The 17,247-nt window shown below is 45.6% G+C and overlaps 1 protein-coding gene across 1 annotated transcript in view; it reads left to right on the forward strand.

Moving 5' to 3' along the window:
* Nucleotides 1-17,247, forward strand: part of LOC121555086 (nuclear protein MDM1-like) — a 33,244-nt gene that overhangs the window by 5,599 nt on the left and 10,398 nt on the right. Inside the window, exons 3-11 of the mRNA XM_045217936.1 lie at nt 3,155-3,456; nt 3,708-3,848; nt 4,916-5,104; nt 5,794-5,960; nt 6,485-6,581; nt 12,236-12,274; nt 15,987-16,198; nt 16,555-16,732; nt 16,822-16,850. Of these exons, the coding sequence (XP_045073871.1) occupies nt 3,155-3,456; nt 3,708-3,848; nt 4,916-5,104; nt 5,794-5,960; nt 6,485-6,581; nt 12,236-12,274; nt 15,987-16,198; nt 16,555-16,732; nt 16,822-16,850 (1,354 nt within the window). The remainder of the gene's footprint in view (nt 1-3,154; nt 3,457-3,707; nt 3,849-4,915; nt 5,105-5,793; nt 5,961-6,484; nt 6,582-12,235; nt 12,275-15,986; nt 16,199-16,554; nt 16,733-16,821; nt 16,851-17,247) is intronic.

Below are 17,247 nucleotides of genomic sequence, written 5' to 3' on the forward strand. Positions count from 1 at the left end.
AGAGACACTATCATCTCTCCTTCTATCATCCATATTACACCAGGTATCAGTAGAGACACTATCATCTCTCCTTCTATCATCCGTATTACACCAGGTATCAGTAGAGACACTATCATCTCTCCTTCTATCATCCGTATTACACCAGGTATCAGTAGAGACACTATCATCTCTCCTTCTATCATCCTTATTACACCAGGTATCAGTAGAGACACTATCATCTCTCCTTCTATCATCCTTATTACACCAGGTATCAGTAGAGACACTATCATCTCTCCTTCTATCATCCGTATTACACCAGGTATCAGTAGAGACACTATCATCTCTCCTTCTATCATCCATATTACACCAGGTATCAGTAGAGACACTATCATCTCTCCTTCTATCATCCGTATTACACCAGGTATCAGTAGAGACACTATCATCTCTCCTTCTATCATCCATATTACACCAGGTATCAGTAGAGACACTATCATCTCTCCTTCTATCATCCTTATTACACCAGGTATCAGTAGAGACACTATCATCTCTCCTTCTATCATCCTTATTACACCAGGTATCAGTAGAGACACTATCATCTCTCCTTCTATCATCCATATTACACCAGGTATCAGTAGAGACACTATCATCTCTCCTTCTATCATCCGTATTACACCAGGTATCAGTAGAGACACTATCATCTCTCCTTCTATCATCCATATTACACCAGGTATCAGTAGAGACACTATCATCTCTCCTTCTATCATCCTTATTACACCAGGTATCAGTAGAGACACTATCATCTCTCCTTCTATCATCCTTATTACACCAGGTATCAGTAGAGACACTATCATCTCTCCTTCTATCATCGGTATTACACCAGGTATCAGTAGAGACACTATCATCTCTCTTTTCTATCATCCATATTACACCAGGTATCAGTAGAGACACTATCATCTCTCCTTCTATCATCCGTATTACACCAGGTATCAGTAGAGACACTATCATCTCTCCTTCTATCATCCATATTACACCAGGTATCAGTAGGGACACTATCATCTCTCCTTCTATCATCCATATTACACCAGGTATCAGTACACACTATCATCTCTCCTTCTATCATCCGTATTACACCTGGTATCAGTAGAGACACTATCATCTCTCCTTCTATCATCCATATTACACCTGGTATCAGTAGAGACACTATCATCTCTCCTTCTATCATCCATATTACACCAGGTATCAGTAGAGACACTATCATCTCTCCTTCTATCATCCATATTACACCAGGTATCAGTAGAGACACTATCATCTCTCCTTCTATCATCCGTATTACACCAGGTATCAGTCGAGACACTATAATCTCTCCTTCTATCATCCATATTACACCAGGTATCAGTCGAGACACTATCATCTCTCCTTCTATCATCCGTATTACACCAGGTATCAGTAGAGACACTATCATCTCTCCTTCTATCATCCATATTACACCAGGTATCAGTAGAGACACTATCATCTCTCCTTCTATCATCCGTATTACACCAGGTATCAGTAGAGACACTATCATCTCTCCTTCTATCATCGGTATTACACCAGGTATCAGTAGAGACACTATCATCTCTCTTTTCTATCATCCATATTACACCAGGTATCAGTAGAGACACTATCATCTCTCCTTCTATCATCCGTATTACACCAGGTATCAGTAGAGACACTATCATCTCTCCTTCTATCATCCATATTACACCAGGTATCAGTAGGGACACTATCATCTCTCCTTCTATCATCCATATTACACCAGGTATCAGTAGAGACACTATCATCTCTCCTTCTATCATCCGTATTACACCAGGTATCAGTAGAGACACTATCATCTCTCCTTCTATCATCCATATTACACCTGGTATCAGTAGAGACACTATCATCTCTCCTTCTATCATCCGTATTACACCAGGTATCAGTAGAGACACTATCATCTCTCCTTCTATCATCCATATTACACCAGGTATCAGTAGAGACACTATCATCTCTCCTTCTATCATCCGTATTACACCAGGTATCAGTAGAGACACTATCATCTCTCCTTCTACCATCCATATTACACCAGGTATCAGTAGAGACACTATCATCTCTCCTTCTATCATCCGTATTACACCAGGTATCAGTAGAGACACTATCATCTCTCCTTCTATCATCCGTATTACACCAGGTATCAGTAGAGACACTATCATCTCTCCTTCTATCATCCGTATTACACCAGGTATCAGTAGAGACACTATCATCTCTCCTTCTATCATCCGTATTACACCAGGTATCAGTAGAGACACTATCATCTCTCCTTCTATCATCCGTATTACACCAGGTATCAGTAGAGACACTATAATCTCTCCTTCTATCATCCATATTACTCCAGGTATCAGTAGAGACACTATAATCTCTCCTTCTATCATCCATATTACTCCAGGTATCAGTAGAGACACTATCATCTCTCCTTCTATCATCCATATTACACCAGGTATCAGTAGAGACACTATCATCTCTCCTTCTATCATCCGTATTACACCAGGTATCAGTAGAGACACTATCATCTCTCCTTCTATCATCCGTATTACACCAGGTATCAGTAGAGACACTATCATCTCTCCTTCTATCATCCGTATTACACCAGGTATCAGTAGAGACACTATAATCTCTCCTTCTATCATCCATATTACTCCAGGTATCAGTAGAGACACTATAATCTCTCCTTCTATCATCCATATTACTCCAGGTATCAGTAGAGACACTATCATCTCTCCTTCTATCATCCATATTACACCAGGTATCAGTAGAGACACTATCATCTCTCCTTCTATCATCCGTATTACTCCAGGTATCAGTAGAGACACTATAATCTCTCCTTCTATCATCCGTATTACTCCAGGTATCAGTAGAGACACTATCATCTCTCCTTCTATCATCCGTATTACACCAGGTATCAGTAGAGACACTATCATCTCTCCTTCTATCATCCATATTACACCAGGTATCAGTAGAGACACTATCATCTCTCCTTCTATCATCCATATTACACCAGGTATCAGTAGAGACACTATCATCTCTCCTTCTATCATCCATATTACACCAGGTATCAGTAGAGACACTATCATCTCTCCTTCTATCATCCATATTACACCAGGTATCAGTCGAGAGCCTCAGTTTCTGTCCAAGAGGAAGGTGCCCTCCTCCCACATGGCCCAGGTGTCCAGCTCCTTCCATTGGAACCCCACCACCACAGAGCCCCCACAGAGACGGGACGAGACACCCAGACCTGGTACCTCTCCTCTGGCTCCTACCCCAGAGAGAGTCCACACCCCTCTGGCCCCTAGGGGTCCCCCTCCTCCAGGGGACCCCCAACGAGGCCTCAACACTCTCCAGGGCCAGACCCACACCCGGAGCCCCCTGGCTACTGTAGAGAGACAGGACCAAGCTTTCAATGGGGTGAGAATGGTTGTTATTTATTTCATGTATGCAAATACATGTGCTCGATTTAGCTTGGGGTTTGCACTTTTGAGACTATTCCATTGGCTCCATTGTTACCAGGCAAACTAAATCAAGCGCAGCTCAAGTATTTGAAAGTACCATTTGACACACGTATTTGACCCAGGCCTTCTATGCAGCCCGTGGCCTGTGCATCAGACAGTGAGCTATTACTAGTTACCTGTGTAGTAAAGTGTGAGATGTGATTCCAGGTTGACCATGTGTTGAGGAGAAAGGCAGGGCTGAAGTCTTCTGGACAGAGGACTGGACTACAGAACTCAGAGTACAGGAAACAGTTCCCGTGGAAGACACCTGTAGCCGGCCACGCCTCCCCACTGCTGGCTGCAGAACAGGTGTCAGTTGATCCACTCTTATCCTCCTCTTGTCTGTACTAACACAACCCCAAGCATCCATCACATCCATGTTAAAGCCCTGATAGCCCATACAAGCAGAGATGGAATATCTCCCGAGTGGCGCAGTGGTCTAAGGCACTGCATCGCAGTGCTAGCTGTGCCACTAGAGATCCTGGTTCGAATCCAGGCTCTGTCGTAGCCGGCCGCGACCGGGAGACCCGTGGGGCGGCGCACAATTGGCCCAGCGTCGTCCAGGGTAGGGGAGGGAATGGCCGGCAGGGATGTAGCTCAGTTGATAGAGCATGGCGTTTGCAACACCAGGATTGTGGGTTTGATTCCCACAGGGGGTTTGAAAAAAATAAATAATGTATGCACTAACTGTAAGTCGCTCTGGATAAGAGCGTCTACTAAAATGTAATGTAAAATGAATACGTTTGTACTAGAACATGTCCTGGTCATAGAGGGATATATGCACAAGTATTCAGTAAGATTCACTGCTTCTTGTTACACCCTGAACCCAGGGTTGGTCACCCTTTCTGCCCCATTACTAGTTAGTCTTGAAAACCCGACCCCTAGGCAACACAGTGACTAGGATCTGGTTTCAATGATTGAGTCTTTTTGGCATAGAGAAACTACGTCACTACCTATGTCGATAAGGGGGGGGAGGGGGGATTCTGGGGACTCTCCCGACAAATCACGAGGCAGACATGCCAGAATCGGCGTGATTTAAAACCAAACTTTGCAGTGTTTTTAGTTGAGGTAGTTAATGCAAACTAGCCACTTGCGAAATATAACCTCTGTGTTCTCCATCTTGCTAGCTGGTATTTAGTATTTTATTCAAGCGGATAAAGTGGTGACGTAGACAGTGACGTAGTTGAAGCCAGATCCTAGTCACTGTTGCCTAGGGTCGGGTTTTCAAGACTAATTACTAGTTGGAGAGGGAGGCTGCCTACCCAAGCTGTGGCGCAGAGATGCTGTTTGGTCAAACAGCCAGTAGATGGTAGCAGAGTGTTTTTAGAATGAATCAATGATGAGTTACAGTACGTTTCCTGCGTGGTTTTCTCCAGATGCTGTACACCAGCAACCGTTCCATCCCTCCCTTCAAGTCTAACCCGGCGGTGGTGTTGGAGAGTGAGTACAGCAGGAGCTTTAAAGCCTCTCCCCGTCCCAGAGGGCCGCGGCTACGCAGGGACCTAGAGGGGGACCAGGTGCCTCTGTTCCGGAGGGAGAATGTTTCACCTGAGAAAGCATCAAAGGTACTTCCAAGTTCTACTCACTACACACTACAACTCAATCTTTCTTTGTTCTGGTAATTGATTTATTCAACCTCTTACGTGACAGACTTTACAGAGGTGTAGTAGCTGACCGGAGATCAGCACTCACGCGAGGATCTGGTTCTGGGTGCCAAGATTAGGCCACAGTACAATATTCCCAGCATTGGCAATGTCTTCAACGGTACATTTGCATTTCAATAAGGAAGCAGATAGCCTACTTACTTATAACAAAGATTTGTAACTGACCTCTGGGAAGATAAGGATACATTAGGACATTGACCGCAAGGTTTTTCTCAGTTTATTTACATTTCAAAAACCCCTTGGAGAAATACAATGCACAGCTAGAACTTCCAATATGAAAGAGAAATACAATGAACACTTAAAACTTCCAATATGAAGGTAAAGAAAGCAGTTCTTTAGATAATGTACTCCACGTGCCACACTGGATACACCTGCTGGAGTATACATGAGGGTTGGTGGTATTTCTGTACTGGTTCCACTGGTTCTATCCCCAGATTCCTCTGACTGACTGGCTGCATCCCAAATGGCACCCTATTCCCTAAATAGGGCTCTGGTCAAAAGTAGTGCACTATGTAGGGAATAGGGTGCCATTTGGGACGACGCAGCCTTTATGAATGGCTCTGTTCTGTTTGTTGGGATGATAACATCAGAGCAAGAGGAAGAAGAAGAGGGAACAGAGAGAGAGAAAGTCCAGCATCGTAGAGGAGAACATTCCGGTTCCACAGCCGCAGGAGCAGCAGGAGGACGGGGGCAGGCCGCTGCAACAGGAACAGGAAGTGAAGTCACAGAGCCCCCAGAAGGCACCTCTTCCCCACAGGTGAGATCAGCGGTCAGAGGTCAGGTGTGATTACAGGGTAGATTGTAGGGTGAAGTTACCTCTACACGCTGATCCTGGGTTCGTTTAGCATTTTCCCCACTAATGGTTAAGGTTAGGATTGGGGGGAGGGAGAGCTGATCCCAGATCTGTACCTAGGGGAAACTTCACCTGGAGCCAGAGGTCAGGGGTGGGGGAAGGGGAATGGGAAAGAGAGAGGGAACCTGTCAGAAATAGGAACTCTCATGTATTGTATATTGTCTCTTTCCATCTTCAGTTCCTGCTATGTGTCATGCAGTATTTTGGGACTTACTGGTAACATTGTTGCCTCTCTCTGAGGATCACATGGAACTTCTGCAACGGACAGCAGCAGGGTTTGGTCATTCACACGTGGCCTATTCAACTAATACATTTTAGTTTAGGAATGCTAATGCTAAGCGCAATGCTAATGATCGCTGAACATACAATATCTGACTTGGCCTGTGTTCAGTCTTGCCCTGTCTCTGTGTTTCTGTCCCTCTCTCCAGAAAGGTGAAATCAGAGTATAACGCCAACTTCCGCTCTCCGCTGAACTACAGATATAAGGACGGAGCCTGGGTCAAGGCTGCCACAGTAGGAGACGAGGTCAGTGTAGTTATTACAGTGTCTACCACAGTAGGAGACGAGGTCAGTGTAGTTATTACAGTGTCTACCACAGTAGGAGACGAGGTCAGTGTAGTTATTACAGTGTCTACCACAGTAGGAGACGAGGTCAGTGTAGTTATTACAGTGTCTACCACAGTAGGAGAGGAGGTCAGTGTAGTTATTACAGTGTCTACCACAGTAGGAGAGGAGGTCAGTGTAGTTATTACAGTGTCTACCACAGTAGGAGAGGAGGTCAGTGTAGTTATTACAGTGTCTACCACAGTAGGAGACGAGGTCAGTGTAGTTATTACAGTGTCTACCACAGTAGGAGAGGAGGTCAGTGTAGTTATTACAGTGTCTACCACAGTAGGAGAGGAGGTCAGTGAAAAATTACAGTGTCTACCACAGTAGGAGAGGAGGTCAGTGTAGTTATTACAGTGTCTACCACAGTAGGAGAGGAGGTCAGTGTAGTTATTACAGTGTCTACCACAGTAGGAGAGGAGGTCAGTGTAGTTATTACAGTGTCTACAGTAGGAGGAGGTCAGTGTTTGCCAGTAGGAGAGGAGGTCAGTGTAGTTATTACAGTGTCTACCACAGTGAAGGGAGGAGGTCAGTGTAGTTATTACAGTGTCTACCACAGTAGGAGACGAGGTCAGTGTAGTTATTACAGTGTCTACCACAGTAGGAGAGGAGGTCAGTGTAGTTATTACAGTGTCTACCACAGTAGGAGAGGAGGTCAGTGTAGTTATTACAGTGTCTACCACAGCGAGGAGAGGAGGTCAGTGTAGTTTATTACAGTGTCTACCACAGTAGGAGAGGAGGTCAGTGTAGTTATTACAGTGTCTACCACAGTAGGAGAGGAGGTCAGTGTAGTTATTACAGTGTCTACCACAGTAGGAGACGAGGTCAGTGTAGTTATTACAGTGTCTACCACAGTAGGAGGAGAGGTCAGTGTAGTTATTACAGTGTCTACCACAGTAGGAGAGGAGGTCAGTGTAGGTATTACAGTGTCTACCAGCATAGGAGAGGAGGTCAGTGTAGTTATTACAGTGTCTACCACAGTAGGAGAGGAGGTCAGTGTAGTTATTACAGTGTCTACCACAGTAGGAGAGGAGGTCAGTGTAGTTATTGCAGTGTCTACCACAGTAGGAGAGGAGGTCAGTGTAGTTATTACAGTGTCTACCACAGTAGGAGAGGAGGTCAGTGTAGTTATTACAGTGTCTACCACAGTAGGAGAGGAGGTCAGTGTAGTTATTACAGTGTCTACCACAGTAGGAGACGAGGTCAGTGTAGTTATTACAGTGTCTACCACAGTAGGAGAGGAGGTCAGTGTAGTTATTACAGTGTCTACCACAGTAGGAGACGAGGTCAGTGTAGTTATTACAGTGTCTACCACAGTAGGAGAGGAGGTCAGTGTAGTTATTACAGTGTCTACCACAGTAGGAGAGAGGTCAGTGTAGTTATTACAGTGTCTACCACAGTAGGAGAGGAGGTCAGTGTAGTTGTTACAGTGTCTACCACAGTAGGAGAGGGGAGGTCAGTGTAGTTATTACAGAGTCTACCACAGTAGGAGACGAGGTCAGTGTAGTTATTACAGTGTCTACCACAGTAGGAGAGGAGGTCAGTGTAGTTATTACAGTGTCTACCACAGTAGGAGACGAGGTCAGTGTAGTTATTACAGTGTCTACCACAGTAGGAGAGGAGGGTCAGTGTAGTTATTACAGTGTCTACCACAGTAGGAGAGAGGTCAGTGTAGTTATTACAGTGTCTACCACAGTAGGAGAGGAGGTCAGTGTAGTTATTACAGTGTCTACCACAGTAGGAGAGGAGGTCAGTGTAGTTATTACAGTGTCTACCACAGTAGGAGAGGAGGTCAGTGTAGTTGGTGAAGGTCTACCACAGTAGGAGAGAGGTCAGTGTAGTTATTACAGTGTCTACCACAGTAGAGAGAGGAGGTCAGTGTAGTTATTGCAGTGTCTACCACAGTAGGAGAGGGAGAGGTCAGTGTAGTTATTACAGTGTCTACCACAGTAGGAGAGGAGGTCAGTGTAGTTATTACAGTGTCTACACAGTAGGAGAGGAGGTCAGTGTGGTTATTACAGTGTCTACCACAGTAGGAGAGGAGGTCAGTGTAGTTATTGACAGTGTCTACCACAGTAGGAGAGGAGGTCAGTGTAGTTATTACAGTCTCTACCACAGTAGAGAGGAGGTCAGTGAACAGTGACCTACCACAGTAGGGAGGAGGTCAGTGTAGTTATTACAGTGTCTACCACAGTAGGGAGAGGAGGTCAGTGTAGTTATTACAGTGTCTACCACAGTAGGAGAGGAGGTCAGTGTAGTTATTACAGTGTCTACCACAGTAGGAGAGGAGGTCAGTGTGAGTTATTACAGTGTCTACCACAGTAGGAGAGGAGGTCAGTGTAGTTATTACAGTGTCTACCACAGTAGGAGAGGGAGGTCAGTGTAGTTATTACAGTGTCTACCACAGTAGGAGAGGAGGTCAGTGTAGTTATTACAGTGTCATACCACAGTAGGAGAGGAGGTCAGTGTAGTTATTACAGTGTCTACCACAGTAGGAGAGAGGTCAGTGTAGTTATTACAGTGTCTACCACAGTAGGAGAGGAGGTCAGTGTAGTTATTACAGTGTCTACCACAGTGAGAGGGAGGTCAGTGTAGTTATTACAGTGTCTACCACAGTAGGAGAGGAGGTCAGTGTGAAGTTATTACAGTGTCTACCACAGTAGGAGAGGAGGTCAGTGTAGTTATTACAGTGTCTACCACAGTAGGAGACGAGGTCAGTGTAGTTATTACAGTGTCTACCACAGTAGGAGAGGAGGTCAGTGTAGTTATTACAGTGTCTACCACAGTAGGAGAGGAGGTCAGTGTAGTTCTTGCAGTGTCTACCACAGTAGGAGAGGAGGTCAGTGTAGTTATTACAGTGTCTACCACAGTAGGAGAGGGAGGTCAGTTAAGGGGCCCACAGGTAGTTAGTTACAGTGTCTACCACAGTAGGAGACAGGTCAGTGGTTATTACAGTGTCTACCACGAGTAGGAGGAGGTCAGTGTAGTTATTAACAGTGTCTACCACAGTAGGAGAGGAGGTCAGTGTAGTTATTGCAGTGTCTACCACAGTAGGAGAGGAGGTCAGTGTAGTTATTACAGTGTCTACCACAGTAGGAGAGGAGGTCAGTGTAGTTATTACAGTGTCTACCACAGTAGGAGGTCAGTGGTAGTTAGTTATTACAGGTCTACACAGTAGGAGACGAGGGTCAGTGTAGTTATAGTGTCACCACAGTAGGAGGAGGTCAGTGTAGTTATTACAGTGTCTACCACAGTAGGAGAGGAGGTCAGTGTAGTTATTACAGTGTCTACCACAGTAGGAGAGGAGGTCAGTGTAGTTATTACAGTGTCTACCACAGTAGGAGAGGAGGTCAGTGTAGTTATTACAGTGTCTACCACAGTAGGAGAGACGAGGTCAGTGTAGTTATTACAGTGTCTACCACAGTAGGAGAGGAGGTCAGTGTAGTTATTACAGTGTCTACCACAGTAGGAGAGGAGGTCAGTGTAGTTATTACAGTGTCTACCACAGTAGGAGAGGAGGTCAGTGTAGTTATTACAGTGTCTACCACAGTAGGAGAGGAGGTCAGTGTAGTATTATTACAGTGTCTACCACAGTAGGAGACGAGGTCAGTGTAGTTATTACAGTGTCTACCACAGTAGGAGAGGAGGTCAGTGTAGTTATTACAGTGTCTACCACAGTAGGAGAGGAGGTCAGTGTAGGTATTACAGTGTCTACCACAGTAGGAGAGGAGGTCAGTGTAGTTATTACAGTGTCTACCACAGTAGGAGAGGAGGTCAGTGTAGTTATTACAGTGTCTACCACAGTAGGAGAGGAGGTCAGTGTAGTTATTACAGTGTCTACCACAGTAGGAGAGGAGGTCAGTGTAGTTATTGCAGTGTCTACCACAGTAGGAGAGGAGGTCAGTGTAGTTATTACAGTGTCTACCACAGTAGGAGAGGAGGTCAGTGTAGTTATTACAGTGTCTACCACAGTAGGAGAGGAGGTCAGTGTAGTTATTACAGTGTCTACCACAGTAGGAGAGGAGGTCAGTGTGAGTTATTACAGTGTCTACCACAGTAGGAGACGAGGTCAGTGTAGTTATTACAGTGTCTACCACAGTAGGAGAGGAGGTCAGTGTAGTTATTACAGTGTCTACCACAGTAGGAGAGGAGGTCAGTGTAGTTATTACAGTGTCTACCACAGTAGGAGAGGAGGTCAGTGTAGTTATTGCAGTGTCTACCACAGTAGGAGAGGAGGTCAGTGTAGTTATTACAGTGTCTACCACAGTAGGAGACGAGGTCAGTGTAGTTGTTACAGTGTCTACCACAGTAGGAGACGAGGTCAGTGTAGTTATTACAGTGTCTACCACTAGGAGAGGAGGTCAGTGTAGTTATTACAGTGTCTACCACAGTAGGAGAGGAGGTCAGTGTAGGTATAATACAGTGTCTACCACAGTAGGAGAGGAGGTCAGTGTAGTTATTACAGTGTCTACCACAGTAGGAGAGGAGGTCAGTGTAGTTATTACAGTGTCTACCACAGTAGGAGAGGAGGTCAGTGTAGTTATTACAGTGTCTACCACAGTAGGAGAGGAGGTCAGTGTAGTTATTACAGTGTCTACCACAGTAGGAGAGGAGGTCAGTGTAGTTATTACAGTGTCTACCACAGTAGGAGAGGAGGTCAGTGTAATTATTACAGTGTCTACCACAGTAGGAGAGGAGGTCAGTGTAGTTATTACAGTGTCTACCACAGTAGGAGAGGAGGTCAGTGTAGTTATTACAGTGTCTACCACAGTAGGAGAGGAGGTCAGTGTAGTTATTGCAGAAAAGAAGTCTACCACAGTAGGAGAGGAGGTCAGTGTAGTTATTACAGTGTCTACCACAGTAGAGAGAGGAGGTCAGTGTAGTTATTACAGTGTCTACCACAGTAGGAGACGAGGTCAGTGTAGTTATTACAGTGTCTACCACAGTAGGAGAGGAGGTCAGTGTAGTTATTACAGTGTCTACCACAGTAGGAGAGGAGGTCAGTGTAGTTATTACAGTGTCTACCACAGTAGGAGAGGAGGTCAGTGTAGTTATTATAGTGTCTACCACAGTAGGAGAGGAGGTCAGTGTAGTTATTACAGTGTCTACCACAGTAGGAGAGGAGGTCAGTGTAGTTATTACAGTGTCTACCACAGTAGGAGAGGAGGTCAGTGTAGTTATTACAGTGTCTACCACAGTAGGAGAGGAGGTCAGTGTAGTTATTACAGTGTCTACCACAGTGGGAGAGGAGGTCAGTGTAGTTATTACAGTGTCTACCACAGTAGGAGAGGAGGTCAGTGTAGTTATTACAGTGTCTACCACAGTAGGAGACGAGGTCAGTGTAGTTATTACAGTGTCTACCACAGTAGGAGAGGAGGTCAGTGTAGTTATTACAGTGTCTACCACAGTAGGAGAGGAGGTCAGTGTAGTTATTACAGTGTCTACCACAGTAGGAGAGGAGGTCAGTGTAGTTAGTGTATAAAGTAATGAACTAGAGAGACTAAGTAAATGTCATGGATATGGCTGAAATCATTTCTCTTTAACCCATTCTCTCTCCCCATCCTCCTTTGCAGGGGCGTGACAGTCAGCATAGTCACGTTTGGTATCACGAGGTAACATGGTCTGGTCTCCCCGCTGTTATACTGTACCTTCCTTCTCTTTGGGCTGTTGTCAATGACCCCCCTTCCTCCTCTAACTTTTACACCCAACTGATTGACGATATATGAGTGAACAGAACACCTGTGTATCCACCTTATAAACAATACATTGGGCATAAAGAGTTTCCATTGTATGAGATTCAGGAAGGCCCTATACCTGATATCTAGGCCTGAAATTGTTGAGATTCAGAAAGGCCCTATACCTGATATCTAGGCCTGAAATTGTTGAGATTCAGAAAGGCTCCATACCTGATATCTAGGCCTGAGATTGTTGAGTTTCAGAAAGGCTCCATACCTGATATCTAGGCCTGAGATTGTTGAGTTTCAGAAAGGCCCCATACCTGATATCTAGGCCTGAGATTGTTGAGATTCAGAAAGGCCCTATACCTGATATCTAGGCCTGAGATTGTTGAGTTTCAGAAAGGCCCCATACCTGATATCTAGGCCTGAGATTGTTGAGTTTCAGAAAGGCCCCATACCTGATATCTAGGCCTGAGATTGTTGAGTTTCAGAAAGGCCCCATACCTGATATCTAGGCCTGAGATTGTTGAGTTTCAGAAAGGCCCCATACCTGATATCTAGGCCTGAGATTGTTGAGTTTCAGAAAGGCCCCATACCTGATATCTAGGCCTGAGATGCTTGAGTTTCAGAAAGGCCCTATACCTGATATCTAGGCCTGAGATTGTTGCTCTGATAGGTTGCTGAAAATATGAATTGTGAGTGTGCGTGCGCGTGCGCGTTTCTGTGTGTGCGTGCGTGTGTGAGAGCACGGTGTGTGTGTGTGTGTGTGTGTGTGTGTGTGTGTGTGTGTGTGTGAGAGCACGGTGTGTGTGTGTGTGTGTGTGTGTGAGAGCACGGTGTGTGTGTGTGTGTGTGTGTGTGTGTGTGTGTGTGTGTGTGTGTGTGTGTATCAGGCAGTGTCAGCGAAAGTACAGTGAGTCAGCAGGAGGTTGGTTAGACGACGTTCTTCTTTCCATTCAACCTGAATATGCTGACTGGTTAACCGTACCTTGCCTTGTACGGTACATAGAAACCTGGCCCATAAACTTCATGGAAATGTACTAAATATAGCCAAGATGCAGAAGAGCATTCTAGGAAATGATTGCCATTGTATTCTAAGTAAAGTAGTTCAATACACACCAATAAAAACGAAGGGATTATTAGGACCATTAGTTGGGCTATAGTGATTGATCTGATGTTCCACTCCAGGATTGGGCTCAAAGTCATTTCAGGTGAGCTCTAGTCTGATTGATCTGATGTTCCACTCCAGGATTGGGCTCAAAGTCATTTCAGGTGAGCTCTAGTCTGATTGATCCGATGTTCCACTCCAGGATTGGGCTCAAAGCCATTTCAGGTGAGCTCTAGTCTGATTGATCCGATGTTCCACTCCAGGATTGGGCTCAAAGCCATTTCAGGTGAGCTCTAGTCTGATTGATCCGATGTTCCACTCAGGATTGGGCTCAAATCCATTTCAGGTGAGCTCTAGTCTGGTTGATCCGATGTTCCACTCCAGGATTGGGCTCAAAGCCATTTCAGGTGAGCTCTAGTCTGATTGATCCGATGTTCCACTCCAGGATTGGGCTCAAAGCCATTTCAGGTGAGCTCTAGTCTGATTGATCTGATGTTCCACTCCAGGATTGGGCTCAAAGCCATTTCAGGCGAGCTGTAGTCTGATTGATCTGATGTTCCACTCCAGGATTGGGCTCAAAGCCATTTCAGGTGAGCTCTAGTCTGATTGATCTGATGTTCCACTCCAGGATTGGGCTCAAAGCCATTTCAGGCGAGCTGTAGTCTGATTGATCTGATGTTCCACTCCAGGATTGGGCTCAAAGCCATTTCAGGTGAGCTCTAGTCTGATTGAGGAAATCAATGAGGACATAAAGAGATGTTTGTTTTTCAGCTGAAGGAGGATTTCCTGGTGGAATTTCAGTGTAACCCACCTCTAATTGATTCTGTTGAAAAGTAATTAAGGTCAACCCTTATCCAAAGTCCTGCTAGCTATCAATATATCAGTCTACCACTCAACCAGTCTACCAGTCAACCAGTCAACCAGTCTTATCAGTCTTATCAGTCTACCAGTCTTATCAGTCTTATCAGTCTACCAGTCTACCAGTCTTATCAGTCTACCAGTCTTATCAGTCTACCAGTCTTATCAGTCTACCAGTCTATCAGTTTACCAGTCTTATCATTCTACCAGTCTATCAGTTTACCAGTCTTATCAGTCTTATCAGTCTTATCAGTCTTATCAGTCTATCAGTCTTATCAGTCTTATCAGTCTTATCAGTCTACCAGTCTTATCAGTCTTATCAGTCTACCAGTCTTATCAGTCTTATCAGTCTACCAGTCTATCAGTTTACCAGTCTTATTAGTCTACCAGTCTATCAGTTTACCAGTCTTATCAGTCTACCAGTCTTATCAGTCTTATCAGTCTACCAGTCTATCAGTTTACCAGTCTTATCATTCTATGACCTATATAGTGTAATACTTTTGACCAGAGCCCTATGGGTCCTGGTCAATAGTAGTGCACTATATAAGGAACAGAGTACCATTTAGGAGGCAGCCTGGGTCCAGGTGCCAGCCCAGTGTGTGTTGTGTCGTGCCCTGGGTCCAGGTGCCAGCCCAGTGTGTGTTGTGTCGTGCCCTGGGTCCAGGTGCCAGCCCAGTGTGTGTTGTGTCGTGCCCTGGCTTTGCTTGTGTGCATGAAAGAGAACATGTGGCTTGAGTCTGCTTCTCAGTCATCTGTTGCATCATTGTGGATGTCTTAAAGCTATTGATAACACTTTCAACTGTCTAAAACTCTCTCTACCACACACCTATGATCAGTATCAGGAAAAGCGTTTACTCACAGAGCACTGATTTAGTGATCAGTATCAGAGGGAAGTTGACTGTGCAGCTAAAAAACGACAAGTAAACATTGGTCTGCCGCCTTTGCTTCTGATGCCACAGATACTGCAAGGTTCCCTGCCATGTTCTGTTAATGTGATGCCACAGATCCTGCAAGGTTCCCTGCCATGTTCTGTTAATGTGATGCCACAGATCCTGCAAGGTTCCCTGCCATGTTCTGTTAATGTGATGCCACAGATCCTGCAAGGTTCCCTGCCATGTGCTGTTAATGTGATGCCACAGATCCTGCAAGGTTCCCTGCCATGTTCTGTTAATGTGATGCCACAGATCCTGCAAGGTTCCCTGCCATGTTCTGTTAATGTGATGCCACAGATCCTGCAAGGCTCCCTGCCATGTTCTGTTAATGTGATGCCACAGATCCTGCAAGGTTCCCTGCCATGTTCTGTTAATGTGATGCCACAGATCCTGCAAGGTTCCCTGCCATGTGCTGTTAATGTGCTTGAAATGCTTATGTACAGTATTCATATGAAGTTCTTCAGGAACTGGATTTAAACCATAGCCTGGTCCAAGGTCAGTTTGTGCTCTTGCCGACTCCATTTCTGTCATTGTCAAGCCAAACATGTTTGGTATGATGATTCCATTAGTTAGTTGACAAGAGAGCAGAAACACACTGGCACCAGGCTAGGTTCCACCTATAGAAAATAAAGAAGCTGTGTTGTGACTGAGCCCTGTCCAACTTTCTGGCCGGAGCAGCCTGCTACTTTAAAAAAAATCAAATAAATGCTATCAGTCAACCAACCAATCAATCAATCAATCCTCCCAGGTGCGAGAGCTTCGTGAGAAGGCGGAGACCTACAGACAGAGGGCGTGGGGGACCCATTTCTCCCGTCTCCACTTCAACCAGATCCTGTCGGACCAGAACCAGCTGTGGGAAGCCTCCACCCCTTCGTCCTCCAACCTCACCTCTGGGACAGGGTCAGGGGACAGGGACGACCACAGCAGTAGCCCTACCATCCAGGCTCTGGACCTCGCTAGGTGAGGGGAGAGAGACCACAGAGCTGGCTATAGCATGACATTAGCATGTCTTTAAGTTTGGGTTGGATGAAGTAGTCTGTCTGTCTCAGGGTTTCCCATAGATGGGATGCAACTTTAGGCCTCAAGATCGGGCCTCTGCAGGCGTAGAATTAAATTGAAATCAAGTGTAGCCAAGTGATTTGACTTAGAAGCAGAGCCACATATTTCTGGGTAGAAGCCGCAGAGCTAGGTGGGTGGTTGCCCCACCTAAACTCTAATGCTGAGAGTCCTGTATTGGGGTTTTAATAGATCTGACCTATTAAGGTCATGTTCACTGTGTGTCCCTCTCCCTCCTTCCTCTCCCTGTGTGTCTGTAGGGTTGACAGTAGCTCCAGCTACAAAGCCGGACCCCCTGCCTCCCTCACCCCCGTGTCCAGCAGAAGGAACTCCACCAGGGGGGCTGGGGACACAGCAGGCCCCCCTGGTCAGCCTGACCCTGGAGCCCCCACCCTGCCTGTTCAGAGGAGACTAGCCTGGGAGGAGGAGACAGGGGCTGGGGGTGGAGGGGGGGAGGAGGAGGAGGAGACAGGGGTTGGGGGTGGACCGGGGGAGGTGGGGAGGAGGAAAACAGAGAGGAAGAAGAGGAGAAGGAGAGAAAGGAGAGAAAGGATGAGTATGTGGTTGTTTCATTCCTTCTCCATTTCCAGTTGATTCTGCTTTCACTGAGTGGTCAGTTGTGTTACCTCCACTCTGTTTTTATCCATATTGGAGACGGTCAGTTGTGTTACCTCCACTCTGTTTTTATCCATATTGGAGACGGTCAGTTCTGTTACCTCCACTCTGTTTTTATCCATATTGGAGACGGTCAGTTCTGTTACCTCCACTCTGTTTTTATCCATATTGGAGACTGTCAGTTGTGTTACCTCCACTCTGTTTTTATCCATATTGGAGACGGTCAGTTCTGTTACCTCCACTCTGTTTTTATCCATATTGGAGACGGTCAGTTGTGTTACCTCCACTCTGTTTTTATCCATATTGGAGACGGTCAGTTCTGTTACCTCCACTCTGTT

The sequence above is a fragment of the Coregonus clupeaformis genome, unplaced genomic scaffold (genome assembly GCF_020615455.1).
Source record: "Coregonus clupeaformis isolate EN_2021a unplaced genomic scaffold, ASM2061545v1 scaf1277, whole genome shotgun sequence".
In the NCBI taxonomy this organism is placed as follows: Eukaryota; Metazoa; Chordata; class Actinopteri; order Salmoniformes; family Salmonidae; genus Coregonus; species Coregonus clupeaformis.